The sequence below is a fragment of the Phoenix dactylifera genome, unplaced genomic scaffold (assembly GCF_009389715.1).
Source record: "Phoenix dactylifera cultivar Barhee BC4 unplaced genomic scaffold, palm_55x_up_171113_PBpolish2nd_filt_p 001579F, whole genome shotgun sequence".
NCBI lineage: Eukaryota > Viridiplantae > Streptophyta > Magnoliopsida > Arecales > Arecaceae > Phoenix > Phoenix dactylifera.
Genome location: NW_024068885.1, coordinates 61872 through 87225, shown reverse-complemented (window position 1 = coordinate 87225; position 25354 = coordinate 61872). Strand labels below are relative to the sequence as shown.

General features: G+C 43.2%; 2 protein-coding genes, 1 long non-coding RNA gene and 2 pseudogenes across 8 annotated transcripts; 2 read left to right on the top strand and 3 right to left on the bottom strand.

Annotated features, from left to right (window-relative positions):
• Positions 1-211: 211 nt before the first annotated feature.
• LOC103711172 lies at positions 212-3451 on the bottom strand. Of its 4 annotated transcripts, none has more exons than XM_017843816.3 (5): positions 3055-3451; positions 2156-2201; positions 1902-2062; positions 1286-1792; positions 212-786 (listed from the first exon to the last, which is right to left on the bottom strand). In XM_017843816.3, the coding sequence occupies exons 1-5, from the start codon at positions 3304-3306 to the stop codon at positions 520-522; spliced, it is 1233 nt and encodes a 410-aa protein (XP_017699305.2). In that variant the 5' UTR covers positions 3307-3451; the 3' UTR covers positions 212-519. The 4 variants fall into 4 exon arrangements, with proteins under 4 accessions (XP_017699305.2, XP_038978495.1, XP_008795444.2 ...); XM_039122567.1 differs by having other exon boundaries at positions 2311-3448; XM_008797222.4 differs by having other exon boundaries at positions 1286-1789; positions 3055-3445.
• Positions 3452-6592: 3141 nt separating this feature from the next.
• LOC120108835 lies at positions 6593-8626 on the bottom strand (annotated as a pseudogene).
• Positions 8627-10120: 1494 nt separating this feature from the next.
• LOC120108834 lies at positions 10121-13481 on the top strand (annotated as a pseudogene).
• Positions 13482-17924: 4443 nt separating this feature from the next.
• Positions 17925-18823, bottom strand: LOC120108836 (pleckstrin homology domain-containing protein 1-like). Its single transcript, XM_039122565.1, has one exon. The coding sequence runs from the start codon at positions 18749-18751 to the stop codon at positions 18275-18277; it is 477 nt and encodes a 158-aa protein (XP_038978493.1). The 5' UTR covers positions 18752-18823; the 3' UTR covers positions 17925-18274.
• A 203-nt stretch (positions 18824-19026) lies between these two features.
• LOC103711173 lies at positions 19027-25336 on the top strand. 3 transcript variants are annotated; one of them, XR_003386491.2, is made up of 5 exons: positions 19027-19215; positions 21635-21762; positions 23822-24079; positions 24468-24546; positions 24890-25336. It is a non-coding gene; the product is annotated as an uncharacterized LOC103711173 (long non-coding RNA). The 3 variants fall into 3 exon arrangements; XR_604730.4 differs by lacking the exon at positions 24468-24546 and having other exon boundaries at positions 19028-19215; XR_003386490.2 differs by lacking the exon at positions 24468-24546 and having other exon boundaries at positions 19029-19215; positions 23822-23910.
• Positions 25337-25354: the final 18 nt, after the last annotated feature.

The following is a 25354-nucleotide window of genomic DNA, read 5'->3' as shown; positions in this document are numbered from 1 at the left end:
CAAAATGGCCCTGTGTATTAGGTTGCACCAGACTTGGTTGTAATCATACAAGCACATATGAGACATCTCATACTGCTTGCCGAGCCAATAATCTCTTCAGCCAGACTGGTGCAGTGATATGCATTACAACAAATGTGAGCTCATGAAATGTATGGAAGGAGCACGTTTGAGGTCTAGCATTTGACATATCTGAGGATAAGACAGCACCACCGATACTGCCCTTCGCTTCAAATGGCCAAACGAAGGATATAAAGTTTGCTCACATCAATAAAAATATCATTACAAGCCGGTAAAAGAACTACCATACAACAGTTCATACACAAATCCACAGCCATATTACACATCAGCTGCATGCTACAAAAATCTGCAAGCAAGCCATGAGAGGAAAATGAAGGAAGTAACAGGCAGCTGAAAGGAGTACGTGATGAAAGCACAGGATCGAAAAGCTCCCGTTTTTATCTGCACGAAGGCATTCTGAGAAATGTGGAGAAAGATGCAATTGATTTCCATGCTTGGATGTCATGCACCTTCAGTTGGATTCATATCGAAACCCAGATTCAGAAGAAGCTGGTGCAGGGCACTCCTGCCCTGCTGGATGTCGTTCTTTATGACGCCAGCTGTTGATTGATAGTTCGATCCTTCTAGATGCTTTTCCTCCGAGAAATCACCACCATAACACTGAGTTTTTTTAGAATCATCACCACTAACGGTTTCTGGCAGTGTCGATGATTCTTCGTCAAGCAGGTTTCCTTCGGGTACGTCTGGCTTCCGCTCCTCACCAGATAACTAAACCAACAACAAATATGAATTAAGAATTAACAGGGGGAAAAAATGAGACACGGGAAGAATTATTTGCTAAATTTGTGTCCATTGTCATCAACAGAAGTTAAAATGATCGTCCATCATCATAGGCATATTTCTTATAATTGCCAGATTATTCCCGTTATGGTCATACATATAATAAACAATTCCCCAAATCATTGGTTTCCTGTGATAATACCGCAGATGGCTGCTTATTTATCGTACCGGATGGCATTAATACGGACACCATCCTCCACCATCGATCAGAATCGTGCATTGCAGACAAGACAAAAATGATTACCTCGGGCGATCAAAGGAAATGGATGCATCCGATTTATTAGCAGGACGAAGGAAGCGGAGTACAAGGCTCTCCATTTTTTTTTTTTTTTTTTGGTACTTAAAAAAAAAAAAAAAAGAAGCCAACAAGAACTCGGCGTTGGTCATAGCAAAGAAAATGGAGATCCACACCTTATCAGACATTTACCTTCGATGGGTTGCACTCCTCAGCTTCATCGGATGCAAGCAACGCATCGGCAACCTTCCCGGTCGTTACATCATTCGGAGGAAATACTGAAGCCGTCTCCGACTCAGGAAGAGGCGCCAAGCCCGGGACCAGAATCCGATCTGCTGCTGCTCCATAGCTGGCCAGCTTCTTCTCATCACCCGTGGCTCGTGAAAGCTCCTCGTCGGTCGCGTGTCCTTGGACCTCTGCGGTATCACCATTCGGCAGATGGGCGTCATCGGTTGCAGCTCCACCGTCGCTGCCTGGCTTGCTCTCGGCGATGATCGCTTCCTCTGTGGGAATGGCTAGAGGTTCCTCCTCGGAGATCTTCCGATCCTCTGCATCGTCCCAGTCCTGCGAAACAACGACAGTCTTCGCAGTTTCCCATATCTCCAAGATTCTGTCAGGGCCAGGCTGCCAGGTGATCTCCCCCGCGAAGCCTCGCAGAATAAACTTGAACCGAATTGGCTTCCCAACAGGTACATCCTGCTTCACAAAAAATATGAGGGCCGACGACCATCAGTGCGCGATTTACATACATCACCAATGTTTAAAATTGCCCGCCCGCGTGTGCAGGTGAGAGATGCAGCGCGCGCACCAGCTGAGCTCCCCAGACATGGCCATCGGACCATTCCAGAGGAATCGCCCTGGACGGCTCCCACAGACCAAATATGGGATCGTCGCCGACGAGGAGGAATTGCTCGCCGAACAGGCATTCCTTCTGCAGAAGGAATTTCACGCGTGCGGTCTTTGGATGGACTGAGAAGCAGCAGGCATACGCAGATGTTATCGTTAAAAGACAAAGAAAAAGCTCAAAGAATTAGAAATCCAGAGTTGATCTGTTAAGCTCACTTCCAGTCTGAATCTGAGCATCAGCAGCAGCTTCTTCCTCCTCTGCCTGCATTCAGTAATCCTCTTTTTTTCATTAATTGGATCTCAAATATACGACCCTCCAAGCGAGCGAGCGAGCGAGCGATAGGATTGTACTAATGGTAGTTCATACTTACGAATGAAGACATCACATCAGAGATACAACAGGGCAAGACGCACATCCCAGTCGAAGATGAAAATAATGGATAGAAAGTAACGGATATATGCACAAATAAAGAAAAAAAACAACGAAGAAATACGTAGTGCAGCGTTCGATCTAAAGAAAGAAAAAAAAGAAAAGAAAAGAAAAGAAGTTCAGAGACTAGAATTACTCGAAACCGCAGCATAAGCTTCCTGAACCGCAGAGGAACAAGACTGGTATTGGAAAGTGGGGAAAGCATCCTACAAGAATATTGCTTAATCTAGAAAATGCGAAAAGATGGAAAGAGAAAAGAGGGACCCGGCGATAAAAGTAGATACTGAAATCAAGGAACAACTCACAAAATAAAGCTTACAAAATGGTTGCAACAGCACCGAGAAAGCCCTAGAAGTCAAGCATTAAAGAATCGCAGAGCGATGCTGCAACGCCGAAACCTAGAAAAGAAGAAGAAGCAGCAGCATGGTACTCCGAAGAACCCCAGCATCGTCAAACAGAGCGGAACAAAATGAAATGCACGAGGCGAATCGAATGGACGAGGAGGACTGAAGCACGGGGATGAAAATGATCGATAGATTGATAAACGGCATCGAGTACGAAACTGGAAAATGGAAACCCTGGGTGGAAGAAGGAGTAGCAGAAGATGGGAGTGGGGAAATGGAAACCCTAGGTGGAAGAAGAAAGCGGACAGCTTGAGAACAGAGCGGGGAGAGAGGGATCATACCTCGGGTGCAGCTGCGGATGCGGAGAGGGAAGAAGAAGAAGAAGAGGAGGAGACAGGAGCCGATCGGAGCGATTTCTTGTCGAGAAAGATGAGGAGGCTGGAGGCGGGCTTCCTCGGAGGCTGGACGGCTCGGATCCAGGAGGCGTTGGAAGAGAAAGCACACGCAGCCCTTCTCCTGCCGCTGCAAAGATCAGTAGGGTATATACTCCTGCTGCCGTTGGAGGGGCAAAGGCTCTTCAGAGCAGCTTCCATTTCGATCGAATCGCACCTCCACCTGCCTCCCTCTCTCTCTTTATCCTGTGGCCCGGCAGGGTGGTGGGGACTGGGGACTGGGCTCTCTCTCTCTCGATCTCTCTCGCTCTTTCTCGGTTTCTCTCCTCCCCACGAGCTCCACTTACGATTCTGTGCGGATGGGGCCGGGTCTCTTTCGTTTTCTTTCTTTCCTCTTTTTTTTTTCCTTTTAAACTTGGGTTGGTTCATCTGATCGATGGTGTCCCGGGGCCGTGACTTTAAATACCACAAGGCAGGGCCATCCTTATAGGGCGCGGGATACCGCCGCGTGGAGGAAGGGGCGGTCGCGATGTGGGTGCTCGCGTTAGCTGCCACGAGGTGCTACGGTTACAACTTTTAAAACGCCCGGATCGTAACAGCCGGCAGATCCGGACTGCAGCGGACGCGGATCCCGTGCCATGTGGCAGGACGCTCTCCAAAGGGCGGAAGGTGAATGGTGATGCATGGTCCTCCTGCGAGATGGCGCATCATGTGTATAACGAGTGCTCTGGCCGGTTGCCAGCTCCGGCTTACATCCCCAAACGCTGGGCACGCACGTTACACCGTTAGATGCTGCGCAGGCGAACCCCTAAACCACGCAGAATATAGCAAGCAAAAAATCTCGAGCCCATTGATTTAAATCTAATGGCCGGCACCCTCCTTTCAAACAACTTTACAAAATTAAGGCTCGGGAGATAAACTTGGGACGCCTGAGGCGCTGCGCCAAGGGAACAAATAAAAATGTTCCAAGGCCGCCTTCTCCACCCTACGGTTCCCAATGTGCCATCACCTAATGCCGTCAAAATGCGGCCACCCAGCCCCCTAATTATCCACCGTTGGGATTTCTTTCATAAACTCCCCAAATAGATTGCACTCTGTCTTACTCCAATTCGACTCCTAAAATATAGATTGGATTCTATCACTCGCTTTCTCTTCTCTATTGTCTCAATCATTTCCCTAAAAATGTGCATTCCGTTGCTGGTATTAAAATGAAAAACAGAGTCTTGCTTTGCTGCGTCTTTTTTCCTTAGCCATCCGTCTTTTAAGAGATAAGATAATGGCAGAGATCTCCACCGGGCTATCCATGGCAAGCGGCATTTACCCGATACACGGGAGCAACGGAACAGAGAGTAGGTGGCAATAACTCATTTGGTTCGTGAAAGAGGAGAGACAAAAAAAAAAAAAAAGAGTATAGCTAACCAAAAAAAAAAGAAAAAATATTTTATATTTTATGAAAAAAAATTCATATAAGACATAAGAAGGTGCAAATCTGACTAATTAGGAATGAGAGGAATTTTTTTCTAAAAATATTCTTAGATAAAATGAGATAAGATCTTTTTTCTTTTTAAAGATATAGTAGATATTTTTGCATAATTTTTTAAAAAAAATGGATGTCCAACCAAATAAATATGTCACTTTTTCAGAATCAACTAAACATGCAAAACTACTTTTCCAGAATATATATACAAGCATAGGCACCAGCTTTCCAAAAAAATATTTTAGTAAGTAAAAATCTTCCAGCAAACTAAACAAGTCCAAAAGAAAGGAAAGAAGGACTGATGAAATGAGAGAGATGAGAGAATATCTAGCGATGAATCCTAAAGAGAGAGAAGAAGAAAAAGAGAGAGGAGATACGCGATCAGGTTCCACGTACACATCCTCTTGAGAATTGCTGACAGAATAAACCAGTTGATTTTGTGAATACCCACTTTACCCTTCAGGACTTTAAAGGCTGAGATCTAATACGTTCAAAACTTGCTCCAAAATACTGAAGCAAGATCCTCAAAGACACTTGTTTTGGTTTAAAATGGTCTTAGAACAATTCCACGCACAAGGATCTACCTGAGCAGCATAAGTCCGATATGTTCCACACAAATGATAGGTATGTTGAACGACTCACTTGCCACTTCTAGATTTCAAGCATGAAAAAATTCCACCAATTGTTTCCTTGTGATGGCTAGCTCTTCAATATGCAAGTATTCAACCCCAATTCATGGGTATCGATTAGATTTATTTGATGTTTGGTTGAAAGCATAGCGCCGAGCATTGGCACAAAATAGAGATGGTTCAGAAACACCTAATATATTTCTATTGAAAACAATGGGACCTTTTATCTTAATACAAATTCTCTGAGGCCCTTGGCAATGCAAACAGCTCATGCAGCGGGATGATGAGGTCAACCAAATCATAAGCAAGCAGCAAGGATATCTAAACATATAATTATGCAAGTGATAAAACACAAAATAAAATGCTTTATCAAACCTTGAGCAATGTCAGAGTATACAAGGAGCTGCTCTAGAAGCTATACCATAAATGGATCTCTGGGTTGGATTGAGAATGACTTCGAAACAACATATCAAAAGATTTCTCCAAGCATTTTCAGAGTTCGCTTGCACTACTTGTGTGCACTTAGGCATGTTCCGCAACAAGTTCAAAAATAACTGGCTCTAGCCAGCCTATCTAGTTCCTCTACTCAATCAATTTGGTATTTGGTGTTATGAGTGTTCGTGGGCCTTGTTTCTCACATTGATTCTTCAGTTTTTAAAACAAAGAAATTAACTTTATGCATCTTCTCTGACTGTTGACAATTGCTTCCAGATGTAAGAAAGGCTTCGACTATTTGCATTTGCTAGATCATGCATCTTCTGAAAATTGACTGATATGTTTTTTGGCAGACTAGGCCCTGTCTCCAGTAGAAATGCAGAATTACTGACAGAAAATGGGCAGTGACACTGATCGTCTGTCTCTAATAATATTTATGAACTGGCCAAGCATCCAAAAATATTTAGCATTGATCGACAAATGAACATAACTGCTTCCAAGTGATGATGCCAGTACTGGTCGCTCAGACTTGTAAACAATGGATATAAGCTAGGCAGCTGTGTGGCAGTAACCAAAGGTTTTGGGGACTCTTGGCGGCCAAAGTTTTTAATTTAGGTGAACCTTTAACTATGTAAGCCCAACGGCGATTGTTTATGATAGAAGATCAGCTGAAACTAGTCCTGCTGATCATATAATGGACGCTTCCATATGCAAAGAGTAAACTCTAACTCCACAAGGTTCACCAATAATCCATGCATGAGGCAATATCCTTCTTTAAAATGATGAAATCTATATCGATCTCTCAAAAATTATCTCCCTTTTGTAAGCCCTAGATATTAGCTTGGCAAATGAGTGGCAGTCATCACAGATACGGAGATTCTTTGTAATTCCGAATTGGTGCAGGTGAACCTGTACTAATCAGTCCATAAAGCAATCGCCAAACTTCTCACTATGTAAATTCAGCGCTTTCTCTTTGACATCCTCTTCTTCTATATCCTGCAGGAGCTGTGTCTTGTTTGGTACATAACCTACTTCTTTCAGTCTGGATGTAATTTCATCCAACTGGCAATATATTCTCCCTGTAAGTGGGTGAGATACATCCCCACAAGAAAGTCATGAACTACACCATGAACCTCTATTGAGCTATAACCTGGTTCTTTTTTCAACCCAGTATCCTTCATCAGTTTCCTCAACCTTGCGACACCATCCCATTTCCTGGACTTGGCATACAAATTAGATAATAGAATATAAGCTCCATGATTTCTAGGCTCCAACTCGTTGAGATGTCTAAATGCATATTCTCCCAGTTTCGATATTCTTATGAATCGCACAAGCTCCAAGCAATGCTCCCCATACCGATGCAGAAGGTGGCATTGGCATATCTTCTATCCAACTCCTTGGCTTCTTCTAACAGCCCAGCCACGGCCGAGGATGTCGATCATGCACCCAAAGTGCTCCACATTTGGTGCAATGCCATAGACCGGAAGCATTTGGCTGAAATACAACACACCCTCATTGACCAATCCAGCATGGCTACAAGCACAAAGTATATTCGTAAAAGTGACCTTGTTGGGCTTAACCTTAGCGTCTTGCATTTGCATGAAGAGATCCAGAGAAGCTTTTCCCTTCCCATGCATTGCCAGACCTGCAATCATCGCACTCCACACAAAAACATCTCTCTGTTCTGCAGACCTGAACAATTCAAGTGCCTTATCCAGGTCTCCACACTTTGAGTACATGTCAACAAGTGAGGTCGTCAGATGAGAATTCAAGTTGAATCTATTCTTCTTCATGTGTGCATGGATCCAACAGCCTAATTCCAATGCACCCAACTGGGAGCAAGCTGACAGTGCGGCAACGAGGGTGATCTGATCGGGTTTTGCATCAGCCTGCAGCAATTCATGAAAAAGTGCTAATGCTTTTTTCGGTTGGCAGCTCTGTTCATAGCCTGAGATTAAAGCATTCCAAGATGCAATGTCATGACTAGGCATGGCATCAAAAATGTGCCGGGCAGCATCAAATTCCCCTGACCTTGCACAACCAACAAGCATGGTGGTCCATGAGATGGAATCCCTCACGCTCATCTGGTCGAACAGCAACTTTGCATCCTCCAAGCTGCCACACTTGATGTACATATCGAGCAACGCATTGCTCAGTACCAAGCTTTCGTCGATAGCATTTCTCTTGATATAAGAATGGATCCACTTCCCAAGTTCCAAGTCCCCTTTCTTGCCACAAGCAGAGAGAACGCTGACCACAGTGACATCATTAGGATTCACATTCTCACCCAACATCTCTTGAAACAGTTGCAACGGCCCCATCGCACTGACCTGCTTGAGCGAAAGCACTGATCATGGAATTCCAAGAAACGACATCTCTCGCAGGAATCTTCTGAAACACCCGGTAGGAAAGATCCAAATGCCCGCAGGCCGCATAGAAGTGGATAAGAGAGTTGAGGATGAAGATGTCAGAACGGAAGGGGGATTTGACGACCATCCCGTGGAGGGCGGCGCCTTCTCTCAGGGCGGAGAGCTCTGCTGCAGCTTTGATGGCGAAGGGGTAGGTGAACTTGTCGGGCGAGTGAGGGCTGTCTCGGAGCATGCGGGAGAAGAGGCGGAGACCGGAATCGGGGTTGGGGCTGGAAGCGTGGGCGCGGATGAGGGTGTTCCAGGCGTAGAGGTTCGGGTGGGGGAATTTGGTCGAACATCCGGAGGGCGTAACGGAGGTCAGGGGAGGGAGACAGGGAGCAGGCGGTGAGGAGCCGGCTGGCGGAGTAGGGGTGGGAGAAGAGGCCGAGGCGGAGCATGCGGGCGTGGGTTTGCCCTGAGCTGTGCGGCGTCGAGGCTCTTGTAGCCGTCAAGAAACGCGAGCACGGGATGGTCTCCAGAGCGGCGGCGGTCCTCGTTGTCGTTGTAGTCGTGCGAGGGTCCGAGGTTGCGAGGAGGAATAACGGAGAGAGGAGGTGAGAGCATGCGAGTCGTCATGAAAGGAAATTCAAGTCTGCGTCGCCCGCGGTTGTTTTGCTTGAAGGTGAAAAGGAAGACGAGGGCGCGGCGCGACCGAGGATGCTTACTCGGAGCGCCAACCTACACCACCCTCCGAGGTACGTACGTGGCGCCCTCCTCGTCTCCCCTGAGCTCATGAGGGTGAGTCAAAAGACGACGATTTTTCCACGGGGGCCCTGGGGATGGGTGGGTGAGAGGAAGTGACACGTACCCAATCATCGGAAGAGAGAAACGTTCGCCAACTTGTCCCGGAAATATCCAAGCACGTATCCAGAAAACAAGGTTGACCGCTGATGAATCCAACAGTAATTTAACATCACTTCCCTTCATCTGCCAGGCATTCTACATGGGCCTTTCCGTGGCTGCCGCCTCCACCTGCTCGCTCTTTGCTCCCGCCTTGCGTTTCAAATCGATCAAAGCGAGAAAGTTAATCACTATCAAATATCAAACCCCCCTTCTCGAATGATGATGGAGCCTTTTTGAGCGTTAAATTATTGAAGATTGCCTGGGTCTGGGGGTGTTGCATGCGTGAACAAGAGGACTTACCATCGAGGAGATTACACGCCGGAGCAAGTATATTTTTTTGAAAGACGGGGGCCGCGAGAGAAACAGCATAAAATATTGACTGAAACATATTTGCTCCGCATATAGACGAGCACTGTCAAATTTGTAACCCCTTCGGCCATGCTGATGGAGCCTTTTTGAAAAACTCCCCAACTACCCCAGGACTTCTGTTTTATATGTGCCGAGTATTAAATTATTGAAGATTGCCTGGGCCTGGAGGTGTGGTGTGAACAAGAAGACTTCTCGTTGAGGAGCTTATCAGAAAGCTCCCAACTACCTCACGAATACTGCTGTCCTCATATGCGTTGAGTCTAAAACTATTGAAGATTACCCGGCCACTACCTCACGAATTCTGTTCTCATATGCGTTGAGTCTAACATTATTGAAGATTACCTGGCTTGGAGGTGTCGTGAGAACAAGAAAGACTTATTGTTGAGGAGGAGATATATTTCTAGGAGACGGTGACAGTGGAGGAAACATCAAATTTGCTACCTACAAAAGTTCGCTTCTCTAAACCAAATGGAGCGTCCCCGAATGTTCCTCATCTCTGCAGCTTGTCTATGCGTATACGGGATTTTGTATCTTGCTGCCACCGATCTCCAGCAAGGAGAAGCCAAACCCCTTGCCGGAAACGAAACCGACAGGTTTGCCCTGCTCGCATTTAAAGGTCAGATGGCCGATGGTCCCGCCGGAGCCTTGAGCTCCTGGAACGACACCATCCATTTCTGCCAATGGGAAGGGATAAAATGCAGCGCCAGCAACCAAAGGGTTGACAATCATCAACCTGCAGTCCAAGAGGTTGGCCGGATCACTATCTCCATCCCTTGGAAACCTCAGCTTACTCCAAGAACTCAACCTCGGGGGCAACGATCTGTACGGCGACATTCCTCCAGAGCTCGGAAACTTACCGGTATGAGAATCCTCAACCTGACTTCCAATTCTTTCGACGGGCGGATCTCGGGCAATCTGTCCAGCTGCAGGGAACTGAGGCACTTAGACTTGGGCGACAACATGCTCGTGGGAGAGATACCCGCCGAGCTCACCTCGCTGCCGAAGCTGCGAGTGCTGTACCTTCTTGTCAATAATCTCACCGGCAGCATCCCACCGTCCATCGGAAACCTCTCGTCCCTCACCAGGCTAGCGATGGGAAGAAACAACCTTGTGGGGAGCATCCCCGACGGAATCGGCTTGATCGCAGGGCTGGAGTTCCTCCAGATTGCCGAAAATCAGCTATCCGGTATGATACCTCGATCCCTCTACAATCTCTCAGCCCTCACTTTTGTCGCCATTGCAACCAACCAACTGCACGGAAGCCTCCCATCAAATTTAGGCCGAGCTCTTCCGAGGCTCGAGACGTTTATGTGGGCGGCAACCGGCTCGCTGGACCAATTCCAGCTTCACTGTCGAATGCTTCCGGCCTAGCGAACCTTGATTTTGGCTACAACAACTTCGGCGGATCGGTGCCGACGGACCTGGGCAGATTAGGCGGTCTCCTTTGGCTGAATTTTGAGGGCAATCAGCTGGGAGCAGGGGATGCCAGCGGTTTGGATTTCCTCACTTCATTGAGCAATTGCACGAAGTTGCAGGTATTGGACTTCGACAGCAATAGTTTTGAAGGTGAGCTGCCCAATTCCATCGCCAACCTCTCCACCCAGCTCTCCATGCTGATCCTGGGTGGGAACCACATACTTGGAACCGTCCCTGACGGGATCGGGAACCTGGCTAGCTTAACCGTTCTGCGAATGGAAAACAACTTTCTTGCCGGTAGCATTACGGAGTCCGTTGGGCGGCTTCAGGATTTGCAACTGCTGAGTTTGTCCGGAAACCAACTCTCGGGATCAATCCCATTCTCCCTCGGCAATCTCTCCCGGTTGAACGATCTCCATCTAGGAAAAATGATATCGAAGGAGGCATTCCTTCGAGCCTTGGGCGATGCATCAATTTGCAATTTCTAGACCTTTCCGACAACAAACTCGATGGTGCGATCCCTGCACGAGTCATCGGAATCCCCTCCCTATCGGTATTTCTTAGTTTCGCTCGCAACTCGCTTCTTGGACACTACCGGCGGAGGTTGGTAAGTTGAAGAATCTTGGGGAGCTGGATATCTCTGGGAACAGACTTTCAGGTGAAATTCCGGAGGCATTGGGTGATTGTGAGAGCATGGAATATCTGCACATGCAGAACAACAAGTTTGAAGGAGCCATTCCTTCATCTTTGCAGAAGTTGAAAGGTATCCAGTATCTCGATCTTTCAAGAAATAATCTGTCAGGACAGATCCCAGAATATCTAGGGGGCAGCCTGCATTCTCTGTGGCACTTGAATCTGTCGTTCAACAATTTGGAGGGTGCAGTACCACAAGAGGGGGTATTTAGAAATGTTACTGCTATTTCTGCCGGGGGAAATGCCAAGCTTTGTGGAGGTGTTCCAGAGCTGCGACTGCCTGAATGCCCTGTTACGACTTCTAAGACAAAGCCGAGCAACCGGGTAACCAAAATAGTAATCCCAATCGTTTGTACGCTAGCAGTTCTAGCTTTACTATCATGTATGTGCTTCATATCCTATGGTTTGAGAAGGCCCAGAAAGACTCCCCTACCAGCCCCTTCTTTGTTTGGAGGAACCCTACATGAAGATCTCTTACAGAGAGCTACGTAAAGCCACTGATGGATTTTCCTCAAAAAATTTGATTGGTGAGGAAGGTTCGGCCTTGTCTACAGAGGAACTCTGGACGCTAGCGGATCCGTGGTCGCTATAAAGGTCCTCAAACTCCGAAACCATGGAGCTTCCGCCACCTTCATGGCTGAGTGCGAAGCCCTCAGTCATATCAGGCATCGCAACCTCATCAAGATCCTGACTTGTTGTTCAAGCGTGGACTCTGCCGGCAATGATTTCAAAGCTCTAGTTTACGAGTTTATGCCCAACGGGAGTCTAGAGGAGTGGCTGCATCCAGATCCAGGGAAGCAGCATCCTTCCAAAGTTCTCAACATTCTTCAGAGGTTAGACATAAGCATTGATGTAGCTTCCGCATTGGACTATCTCCATCACCAATGCCAGGCACCGGTAGCTCATTGTGATCTTAAGCCAAGCAACGTCCTTCTAGATCATGAGTTGACTGCCCATGTGGGTGATTTTGGGTTAGCCAAGGTACTGCTCGAGGACAGGAATTCTAAAATTCAAACCAGCTCCGTTGCGATCAAAGGGTCCGTAGGATACGTTCCTCCAGGTAATAATGGCTTGCGCCTTCCTGTATCCACCTTCAAATCGTTATATTTTGCATGATGAATGATGGGTTTTTAACAATTAGCTGAGAATTATGGTTATCATCAAATGATTGAATAGCTATTTGTAAAGTTGATCTCGAACTCAACCACTATCTAGACTATATAACAAAGAACAAGTCTTCTTATTGATAAATGAACGGGATTTCTTTCTTGGATTAGTTTCGATGGTACCTTTTTTGCTAAAAAGCTCCCTTTCAATGTTCTGCCAAAACTTTGATCTAATACCTCATAGGTAGAAGGGATAGAGCATGGATTATTTTTTTTCCATTTGATGGACCAGCAGTATTTCTTTCCACTGTTTGTAAGAATGATATGCGTGAACTGCAGAGTACGGAATGGGCGGTGATGTCTCCACGAGAGGTGATGTGTACAGCTATGGGATTCTTCTACTGGAGATGTTTACAGGGAGGAGACCAACTGATGAAGCATTCAACGAGGGATCATGCCTCCACGATCTTGCAAGAATGGTATATCCTGAACGAACAATGGAAATTATTGATCCACGATCATTACTAATAGGAGACGAAGAAATGGTGTCTGATGGGAGGCAACGTAGTATCATGAGCAGCAGAATGGAGCAATGCTTGGTTTCAGTAATTGGCATCGGCCTATCCTGCTCTGTAGCACAACCAAACGCACGGTTGGAGATGAGAGATGTTGCCATGAAATTGCATGCTATCAGAGCCAGGCTTCTTAGAGGCGATACCTGAGACAAATAGCGGCGGACACATCTTTGACGGCCACAGCAGAGAAATGTGAATGAAAGAGATGACAGACATGGTACAAGAGACATGTTATCTTGAGAGCATTATGTACAACAAAATCCTCCTCCACGGATTTCACTTTATACGATGAATCACTATAGCTTTGTCTCTTCAGATTACATAAAAGTAAACAGAGAAAAATCTTTCACCAAGTGTTATCATCAACGCCATAGCAAGTCTTGAGTCCGGTAGCAGTTTATGGATGGCCAGGATTCAATGCATGGACAGCGTCAAGTCTCCTGCAGCTTCTTCCAGGTGAAATGATATCCAAGCTGAAAATGCCAAATAAAAGGAATGTCTTTGAACCCCGCCCCGCCCACGGGTTCAGTTTGTCATCAGAAATGGCAAGCTGTGGGGTATTCCAGAATTTCGAGTACCCGCGTGCCCCTAGCACAAAACAAAGAAAACGGCATCCTCCCCGTTCTTGGTCCTGATAGAAAGGAAATCTGGGTCCTGATAAAACAAAACCTGCAATTTAGTTTTTCATAGAAGAGGAACCGCAAAATGCAAAACCTCGGATCGATGGAACCTTGTCAAAATCTTCCTCGGCCTAGGACCTCCGAAGCAATGAATTTAAAACCATAGTTTTCAACTTCATGCCAAGAGGAGATCTTTAGGATTTGCTCTTCCAAAAGTTGATGGGAAGCATGCCTTGAAATTTGAACCTTGTTTGAAGAATTACTACAGCATGGGATGTTTGCTTCTGCAACGGATCATCTTCACCATCATTGCCCAACACCATTATTCACTGTGATATGAAACCATACAGTATCCTGCTTTAACATGATAGATGCGCTCATTTGACATATTTGGACCGGCAAGGTTCCAGTCTGAGCCATCCTCTAATTTATTCAGGAGGATGCAAATTCAAAGCAGTTTGGTGATTTTGGACCGGCAACCATCCAGTCCGAAACATCCTATAATTCTAGCAAAGATGATGCATTGCTACAGGTATAAAATCCAGAACTGTTAGTTTCCGTTTAATTTTGGGACCCGGTATTCTAATGAATCATATAATAAGATTTTTTTTAAAAAAATCAAAAATATTGTACCGACATATGTCTCAATATTTGATAATTAATAGGAAATCATTAACTTAAACAATTAGTTCAGTGACTGGCTTGAAATATCAAGACCATTGGGGCACAGCCAGAGAAGAGATAACTGAATTGCTAATTAACAAGGAAATTTTTTAACAAATATCTAAAACTCTTAAGAGGAAAACGGTCAAACCTATACTGGATAGGCTAAAAAAATTCATAGAGTTTAACAAATACAAAATCCATAACTACAATGGAATCAACCATTGAAACAACAAGCACAACAAGTTCCCAACAAAATCCATTAATCTCATAAAACAGATGAGGATTTGGTATTCACCAAGTCAGTGAGCTCCTGTACAAAATCCACAATTTTTATGAAATCAACCATCAAAACAATAATGATAAGTGCCCAAATTTCATTATATGTTCATATCCAAGTCACTTACGTCCTTAGGTAATCTTATCCCCCATTTATCTTTTGATGCTTCATGTATTTAGGATAAGTTTCCATTTCTTATTCACTGAATGCTCCATCTTCTTCTGTGTTTATGTGCAGATTATAGTACAGGAGGCATCATGTGAATACAAGGAGTTGTTAACGGCTATAAAATCGTCTCACTGGAAATGTTGGTAGGAAAGAGGCCAACAAATGAAGAATCAAATGGTACTTTACATCTCTACATATTTTCTAAAAAGCTTTGCCTGAGAAAGTGACAGATTATAGATTGCAATGACATATTAATCAAGAAATGCAAGGATAGCAAGGATGGAAACATTACAAGAAGCAGAGAAGAGGTTGATTAAATTTGTTAAATTATGATAGATGTTGTCATGAAAATGCATGCAAAATGGGATGTGCTTATAAGGGTTGCAAAAAGTTGCTACACATAAACCTTTGGCTCTTTGAAATTTAAATCTGTGATGGGACCCAACTTACAGCAAGATGAAGAATGTTACATGTTCCAATTAATTTTCACTGTAGCTGATCTGTACATTAGTGGCCAGTTTTGATAAGTATTGTAATTTTCGAAATTGGCTGTCGGTAGTTCAAATGTTTCCTTTCTGCTCACTTGGAAATGTACCACGGGAAAGGTTCAACAGCCAGCAGAATAATATAAGATTCTTCCCACATATTATTTATCATAAAGCAGAAACAAAGCATTCAACAGATTTACAAAAATGTTCCACAAAGCACCCCTGATCTTCAATAGAGGCACCACCCAAGCTTCAACTTAGTTGGTTGCCATTTTTATCGAATACTATTACCTAAAAGAATGAAATTATGTAAGAAGTGAAGCAAATTGAAAGAGGGGAGGGAAAAGACTACTGCCTACTCACAACTCATCTTCCAACATGCTCAGTCTAACAGCAGAACCATTTCATACAAAGGCAACCGTATATATCAATCAGTTTACTTTTCAGTCCACTGGGATGGAAATTCTGCCTCCATCCATTTGTTCATTCAATCCCTTTTTTTGAATTGATGCAAAATAAGGAATATGATCATCCTGCAATATCTCCTGGCCATCAATATTGATCGTCTCCTTTTACTGACTTTTGGTTCTACTAAAACTACATCTCATTCCTCTGCTTCAGTGCCGAAAGCTTTCTTCTGGAATTCTAGCTAACATTTAACCTAGACTTCATATCATCACTAAACACTACTAACATTGGTATCTTCACTTGTATGAATATCACAGCAAGCTCTCCAGGATAGTTTAAAGAGATGTAAGCTTAGTGAACAGTTTAAGCCCATCATGCCTGAAAATTCACTTGTCACACCATGGCTGCTTCTAAGTTTTGTCCCTCGTCCTTCAATTGATGTTGGGAGCTGTTTGGTGTGCTACAAGTTGGCCTGCCCTATAAGTCCAGTCCACGGCAGGCCATCCCAGTTGCTGGTGTCTTGTAGTTGGACTTGCAAAGCAGGACAACTTCCAGTGGCCCTACAAATGAAACCCCTCCATACCAAAGCTCCACTTGCAGCCAAATTGGATGCAAGACAAGCTGTAAGCTCATCCATGCAACAACCCCCTATCTCCCCACCCATCCTGACTCCTCTATACCCCCTCCCCACCCCTCGATTTCTCAACACCTCCACCCAACTCCTCCACCGCACCCGTCCCCGCCCTCCTCTTCCTCCTCTCCACCATTACCCCCTCCGCAGATCCCCCAAGATCCGTACTTCATTGTAATGCCTTTCCTCTGGCATTTGGTCCTTGCAATCTGATTCGACCCCCTCCAAGAGTGTGCAAACCTGATCCACCCTACTCGACGAGGCCGCCCTCAGCTGCTTCGAGTGCAAGGTCAAGGATGGCATCCACACCACTTGGCGACTCATTGCAACAGGAAGAGAGGAGTTCTCGTTGTCAATCCATAGAGAGAGAGGACTCACTCTGCTGCATCTCCTACCTCCGATCCTCGATGGCATGGTGCCTCCCACTTGTGAGCTCAACCCACCATCCAAACAACCTCATTGGCATGATGCAGCTCGACCCACCTACATCTCAATCTGCATGCAACTCAAGGCAAGGTTAAGTTGGCATACATAGCTCCAAACAAGCCCTTACTATAGATGAACATGATTATAAGCCAATGATCAGGATGCAGTACTAAAAGAAGAACAAGAAGATCTCATGGCTATATTGCAGGACATTTGTTGAAATGCCTTGGGATATCATGTAGTAATTTCAGCTATGCTAGCTATGAAAGGTCTTGAAAGAGCATGGATTTCTACTTAGAACGCCCAGAATCATTTCTCTGAGCTTTCATATACATAGGAGGTTGATGTGTAGTATTTTTGTGAGATGCATATTGGTTTTGCTACAACTTTGACGTCTCATCATAGCCAAAAATTCAGCAGGAGCATTGGACTATCTCCCCTTAAGAAGAAACAGTAGAATCTGATTTTATGTGCTCCTTATAACCTTGAAACCATGAGATATGAAGATGATAAGGAAAGGTTCTACTATTGGAAAAGGAATCAGGTGAGGGAGATAGAGAGGAAAAAAAACATTGGTGAAGGTTGCTGGGATCGGATAGGCACTTTATATTTGATTCCAAACATAGAGGATATAGAGGGAACAACTACACATAACTTCCAGTCAATAATAACTAAGCACTTTCTATTTAGTAGAAACAAATTCTGCATAGTATTTCTGTAAAAAAAAAAAAAAAAAAAATCACCAGATGAATGGTTCCCAGGATATAAGCTCAATGAATGCAAGAGCATGTCATGACTCTTGTGCAGTAAAATGGACATCCGAGAGGTGATAAAAGCCCCATAAGAAAGATAGCCATAATCTGATGTTATTAAGACAAGTAAAAAATAAGATTCTGTAAACCAGTAACAAGGATGTTCGACAACGTGCTTGGCATTCGAACAGAATATGACAACTACATGATATCCAATTCAGTTTCTAAGAGCTCTCTGACCAATCAAATTATATACTGCAAGGAGAACAGATCTGGAAACCAACAAATAACATCCATAGACAGGAAAACTAGAATTATTTAAATCAAAAAGAAAAAAAGCTGCACAGAAGTTCAATGAAAGAGTCAGAGGGGTTCGCACATCTCATCAACGATCATGCAATATAAGTACTTGCTAATAATAACAAGAAAATCTGAAGAATTGAACATAGTATAACAAAGGAACGGATGTCGTACACATAAATCGTAGGAATACATAACAAGAAGAAGGCAAAGCAGGGAGATGAAGCATGTGATAATTTTTAAGGATCGAGACACAACCAACAAGAATAGATCCTATACATCGATTCCCAGCACTGCCAAATTACAACAGCAGTCAGAGATGTACATATAGACAGCGCGATTAATAAAAGCAGACAGTCCGTACAACACGATCAAGAGAAGCACACCCAAGAAAGGAAGAAAGAAAGGAGAAGAAACCCTAGATTGCGCAATAGCAGTCCGGATGCAGATGAGGGGCCCTGGAGAGATGCGCCGCACCTAATTCAGGAGGATCCTTCCATCTGGCGCTGATCGGCGGATGCGTGGTGGCGAGTGCTGTCGTAGTCTACGACCTCGGAGTCGGTGACGGAGCGGGAGTGCTGAACGATGGAGCGGCCGATGGAGTTGATCCACTCCTCCTTCTCCTTCTCGGAGTCGGCGATGAAGTACATGGTCTCGCGGCTGGTCGACAGCTCGAAGGCGAACTGCCGGTTGAGCACGTCCTCGGCGCCCTTCACCGTGAGGCAGGAAGCCACGGGGATCACACCCCGCGGGACCGACGCCCGGGTCACCACCGGTTCCTTGAACCAGAACAGCTTCCCTTGCTTCAGCACGAACCACCGGCGCCGCCACGTCTTGATGTACTCCCCTTGCTTGGTTAGCCACCCCGCCCGCTCCGGGTCCGACCAGAACTCCACGCCCCCGCCCATGTCCTCCGCCCCACGCGACGCCCCCCACGCCGCCCTCCACAGGCTCGCCATCTCTCGCGCGCGCCGCCGATCGTTCCCTCTTCCTCGCCCTCGCCCTCGCCCGGATGGAATGAATGGTGTCTGATGCCCGCTTTGGGTTTAGGAATTATTCCCATGACTCGACGAACAGAATAAGGGAAGAGGTATGATCTGATCCGAGGGTGGGAAAAAATGTCGCTCCGGAGCTGCCGCTCAGCCTTAAAATCGTCACCGCCGTTGCCGACTTCTCACCTGGTTTTTTCCTAATTAATTAATTAATTAATTAATATGTAGGCAAGGCCGTAACTCTTTGTAAATATCGGAGCAGGGCGAAGGAAACGAATGGTGCGGGGACCGGCAAATAGGGACGGCGATTCTTGGGGGGGAAACAGGCAATTAAATAGAAGGAACGCCGATTCAAGAGATCCTTCTCCTCATCTCTGCTTCTCTGGCGTCATCGCTACCAGGCACACTCTCTCTTCTCCATCTCTCAGCTGGTATGTATTCTCAAAAAATCTCTCTGCTGCTCTGGACTTCATAAAAATCTGGAAAGATTAGCGTTTCCTTGAGGCATCTAAGTTCCAATGCTATGCGTTCGATGAATTGTCCCTATAAATTAAATAAGAGATTGTACGATTTGTTTTATCCATATTCTTCCCCTAGGTTTTATGTTATCAGCTGGTGAACCTTAGAATCTAGTTTACTTGTTGAAATACAGGGTCAGTAAGCATGAGAAAGTAGGAAGATATATCTCCTAGGGTTTGTTTTGAATGAGTTAGATATTTTTTGTTAATATCTCCAGTTTAAACTCTCTTTTTTTATCTGTCGTTACTTGATTAACTGATCGACCATAAGACTAACCTCCATGCAAGGACTTCTGGTTATACCACACTATGATTGTTGTTGATTGGTTTCAGGCATCTTCAGGTGCTTGCTACCTGATATGTGCTTAGTGATCCCAAGAAGAGCTTAAAAAACTTACCAAGGGTTCTTTAATCCCACCGTTATGTTTTAACAGAGCCAGCAATACCTAAAGTAATAAAATATGATGTCAATAGCATGGTTTCAAAATCTCCTTTCTATTTAATTTAGAAGATGCAAGTAATCACAACAGGGTGCCAGATACCGTCAAAGTTAAGTAGCGATACAGTTGGAAACCAAGGTTAGGCGCCCATGAGGGCATGCCCAAGTCCTGACTCATGTGGGAGTTATTACATGATGATAACTACTTGGTGTAGTTATCATAACTTCCATGCACTCCCAACAACTTCCCCAACCACTTCATGATGACAGGTAGGGGATCAAAAATGGGAGAAAATAGAGAGAAATATTTCTCGCCTCCTTCCTATCTCCCTCTGCCATCCGTGAACCCAAAAGACTCTTAGGTTGTGGGAAAGAGTTTCCATTTTAATTGCAAATGGATTCCCGACAGTAAATTCATGCTATAACAACGAAGAGGATGTTCACAAACACGACAAGAAACTTAAAGCACATAATTCTAGCTAAAGAAAGTTCCTGGAAACATTTGACCACGTGCTTCCAAAAGGTATGTTACTGATCTTCATTCCAGTTGAAGATTTTGATTTCTTTCACGTACCAAGAAAAAGAATCCATATTGCTTCACAAAACGTATAAAAGCAACTAGTATATCTTCTTAAGAAAAAAATATTTTAAGCAAAAAAATTCCTGGAATTTGCTTGTAAAGGCGACCCACAATGAGGCAATACCTGAAGTCCACAAGAAGATCATTATTGCGAATAAGTTGTACTTTTTTATATAAAAAACTAAAGAATGTACAAAAGACCACAACTACGAGGACTAACCTGAATGGCAATGTCTTCCCGATATGCCTACTATAGCAAGTGAATTTGCTTAATTGCTTTACAATCTCCATGATTTGTTCTTATTTGCAGTTTGTTGAATATTTTGATTTTAAGCTCATGAAATTGGAATATTGAAGTCCTGATGTAAAGCAATATGGTTGTAATAGAGATATGGTATAGAAGTGCGGTTAAATTGCTGACATTCTAATGCTTTATGCCACATAATTTTTAATTACTTGGTGGTTTTTATGCTTTCTAACATTAAAATCAATTACATGAATTGTTGTCGGGGGAAAAGTCTACAAAGTGTCCCTTGAAGTAAGATGCTTATTATATCTGCAGACCTTTGCTTGCAAAAGTCATGTCTAGGTATTGCAATATGTTGATTAAAATATATTTAGAAGCTTTCTCTGAATTGCATGTCAAATCAAGAGTAGATGAGATCAGCACTTTTCATGTTATTATTTCAGTTTATAACATGTGGAGCTAGAGTACTTGCAAAACTTTGGAGATCGAGTTTGCTTAGCCACCGGCCATGTTCATATTGTTGGTTATTGTAACTCTACTATATTTGAATTTTACATAGGACCTAGAATGAGTCAATTGAGTTGAGGGAGCCATGATAGCTTGTTATCAGGATTTGCTACCAATTGAAGAAGAATGTTTACAAGGCTAGCAAATTTAGGAGCACCTAACAAGTGCTTGTGTAAACTCACGTTTTAATTGCATGATTGTCAAAGGTATTGAAGATGATAGAACCATTAATTGTTGGGACAGGCTTGTCGCATGTAATCAAGCTGCTCCAAATTGGGAAATTTTGAAAATTGGGAAGTTCAAGGGAAGTGTTTCATGAAATAATGGAAAGCTCCTGACAAAACTACCATGTAGTTTGGTTAAAACTGTGGAAAATGAAAGGATAGCTGCAGGAAATCTCTGATGACCAGCTTCTCATGTGTTTCATGCATCTTTGAACATTATTTCTTGCTTCCTTCTTTTGAGTGATTTAACCACATGTAAGCTTTCGCATATCACTTTCCACATGCTGTTCAAAGGAGCAAAGATGTACATAATGATATTTAATGCTTCATTGCAGATAGGTTGATGTGCAATTATACAGTGCAAAGATAAGGTTTGCGACCAAAATTTCAGAAAGGGCTCAGTGATGTTGGAAGGTCATATTATAGGGCAGGGTGTGTGATCAAAATTGCAAAAAAAGATAAGGTGTGTGATCAAAATGTTGTCAGCATCTGCAGCTAATGGTTTTGCTACCAAGATCTGGATTCACATATAGGTGTACAACCTATACGGAAGATCATATGGAAACTTTCCCTTTGCATCATTTTTTTGAGAGCTTGTATAATAGAATGCTGAGAAATGTTAAACATATCTTTATTTTCTTTTAATTTTGAATTGGTTTGATAATAGCAAGTTTGAAAAGCCTGTAGGTGTTATGTACTGCACGAAATCCTTAAGATAAGGACTTCATTTAGGAAGCACTTAAATTTTAAGATACTGGAACTTGAGCCTCTATAAGAGTCTTATTTACTTATGACTGCTTTTGGAATTTCTAGTATAAGTTTGGCTATAGTGACTTGTAGATAGAACTGTTTGTCTAAAGGGATTAGTAGACTTCCAGTTCTGCTTTCAAATATTAACTTGCCTCTCGTGTAGCTCTCCCCCCGATTTCTTCTCATCCTCCATCCCCTGATTTCTGTAATTAATATGTTTTGGAATTCCACCTGTTCTTTCTCATCTATTTAAACTACAAGCCATTTGTTCGTATCTTATCCCAGTATGACGGGCTGTCTGTTTAATGACACAGCATATTGTTGCTGTACACGATGTGATAATTAATATTTAACAGTGTGGAGTTTGTGTTACTTCCATAACTTATTTACCCTTTTTATCAGTAACTTGGAAACTACCAAAGTTTTCTGAAGGTATTTGCTTCAAATTCAGTGACAGGAGCCTATGGGAGCCAATTCTGTTGATACTGAATTTTGTTTGCAATCTTTGCTTAGCACTCCTTAGTTTCACAACAATATTTTCCCTTGCAAACTCCTTAACAGAATAAACTATGATTTTCTGTTGATTGACAAGGTTTTATGTAAGTTATTGGATAGGCATACATGATAGACACACACACATTCTCTTTTTAAATCATTATGATGTGGCATCTGTTTATGTGATTTGAGAGGCCGAAGATCCTGCTAGAATCAGTTTCACTGCAGGGGAAGCAATCTCCAAAATTCTATTGTGGCTGTACTAGAAAGAATCCTAGAGAAGGTGTCACAACTAGGGTGCAGATGGGCTAGTAGATTTCCAAGTCACGTAGACTTGACCCGAAATAAAGTCATGGTTATAATTGTGTCCTAGACGGCTAGATTGGATCCATGTGCTTGGTGGGCAGTTGGATCAGGTCCCTTGGGTTTGGTTCAAGTTGTGTATACTGAGCCAATTATTTTAGATTAATTACTGTTGTGCCAAATTGTACTTATTCTGGTTTAATGTGTCATGTCCAGTTTTACTTGATGCATCCCTAACCTTGCTGAAACTAGGATTGTTTTTGACCTTGCCTAGCCAAGTAATAAGGATATCTTCTATGGCTTGGGTCTATATGGATCGGTAATATGGTTGGATTCGTGTCCATTCAACCAGCTGGGCACCTTTATTAGATCCTTCCCGTTTATACTTATTGCGCACATGAATTGGATATTTTCTTGCAATCATTGACTCTTTTGATTCTAGATCTATTTGGATTTTTATGTTTATGCCAATACTCGGGTGCAGTTTTTGGATGCTTCTTGAGAACTTTTTTAAGATCTTTAGGCAGCATATGGGTGCAGAACAGAGCAGGCATGAGGCTTGAAATAAGCCGCATGCCAGCCAATCAGCATTTAGGAAATAGGTATGAGCATGAAATACTTATTCCAGTCAAACTTGCTTATACATTTTCTAACATAAATCTATCATGTATGCCCTCCGCCCCTCCCTCCCTCCTCTCTCTGTATGTGTGCGTGTAGCAAAACACCTTTAGCCAAAAGTTATTCCAAATACTGTAGCCAGAAAAAAAAAGGCAGAGTACAGAAAAGGAATAAATTGTGGCATAACTATGCTAGTAGGTATAACTATGGCTATTCTACCTTCCTCATTCTGAACCAAATGCAACCTTAAGGGGGTGCATCTTGATAGTTATTTCTAGGGCCGCAATGTTTATATTAGATTTCATACAGCACTTATGCTAGCATCTCTGTATTCATTATCTCTCCTGAAATGTCAGGTTATGAAAGAGCTGAATTTATTGAGAGGGAAATGCAACGGATGGCCAAACAAATAAAATCAATTATTCAAAAAGTAAATTCTAGTCAGGTACATCTCTACAAGATTTCGAATTAGTCATAGCCTTCTTAGCTACCAGTGCTCTGCATATTTTGTTTAGTTGGGTGACCTTGATGTGGTTGATGGTATGACTCCTATTGATGTTGCCGTTCGACTATTAAACAATCAACTAAGTTCACTAATGTGGATCGATGAAAAGGTCAGTATGGTAGATTAATTAGGTTTTTTCTCTAAAGCTTTTTATTTCCATTATCATATTTGTTCCTCTGCAGGCAGTACATGTTTATTGCTGAAGTTGTCTGTATAGTTCTATGTCAATCTCTTTTATAAAATTGTAATTCAGCTCTGTTATGAAAATCTTGCCAGTTATTGCTTCATTTTTCATATTTTTAACAAAACTTCAGTATCATATAGAAGCAAGAACCAAGGAATTGGTGGTCTGATTTTCTGGCCTTGCATCAGATTGTTGATGAAATTATTTGACTTTGCTGATAACAATGGCTTGAAGAAAAAAGGGCATTTTTATTTGTTTTCTTCAGATGCAATAATATTGCACATACACTGAACTTTTTCTCGAACCTGCACAGACTTGATTCATCAGCTGATGCACAAGCAGAATTATGCATCTGTTTTGTTTCATGGTGTGCACGTTAGAGTCCTGATCAGGTGACGAATCAAGATCTCCATATCGTAAACTGCCTTCATATGGACCTGCTAATTTGGTTCCGTGTGACTCCAAAATGCTGTTTCGTAGATGTGATCCTGCTTTTATTTTGAAATAAACCTTGAGAATATAATTAACCTTGCTGAAAATGAATATGGGACTAACTTTTCTACTTTTAAAAAGCTAATTCTCAAAACTAATTCTGAATAAAGCTTGAAGCCCTTTTCATTTTACGAAATTTTTAACCTCTAAATATTCAATGCGTACTGTAGCCATAAAAGTATGTTCTTATTTTCAATGCAAACATGGCATCCTGAATCTTGAAGGTTGTTTTTTCCCCTTCAGGCTAATGAATTCGATTCAGAGACTGGCCAATTGTGGTGCTGTTGTGGAAGGCAATTTGACAGCTTCAAGGTTCTGGTTGAATTGACTACGGATGCTTAAGGGATAAAGTTGCCATGCATTGATCGGAGACACATTCTAATTTGCAGCTTAAAATCATGGGATATTCCTCCTATTTCTTTTTGAATATTAACCAGTATCCAGTAAATATTCACTTTATGTTGTATGGTGGCAATCGATGTGCAAGACATGGACATTTGGAAACGTCTGACGGGAAGTTGTAGTTTTTTCCAATTTTCACGTGTATTTTTTTGGTAGAAGGCAGGCATGCATTTGAAAGATGTATGCTTTCATAACTCGAAATTCCTTAGTTGCTTTTGTTCTTAGTGGTATGCGAAAATTTTAGAACTGTATATTATGGGCATGCATGAGCAGTTGACAATGTATAAAGCGTGAATCCCAAGCCCT

Bases quoted from the DNA above. Each gene is read 5' to 3' on its own strand.
- LOC120108836 (XM_039122565.1), bottom strand. From the start codon at position 18,751: ATGGCGAGCCTGTGGAGGGCGGCGTGGGGGGCGTCGCGTGGGGCGGAG.
- LOC103711172 (XM_039122567.1), bottom strand. From the start codon at position 2,574: ATGCTTTCCCCACTTTCCAATACCAGTCTTGTTCCTCTGCGGTTCAGG. The intron at 2,202-2,310 runs GTAAGTATGAAC...TACTGAATGCAG, and splicing joins CTGATGTGATGTCTTCATTC to GCAGAGGAGGAAGAAGCTGC. The intron at 2,063-2,155 runs GTGAGCTTAACA...GCTGCTTCTCAG, and splicing joins TGCTCAGATTCAGACTGGAA to TCCATCCAAAGACCGCACGC.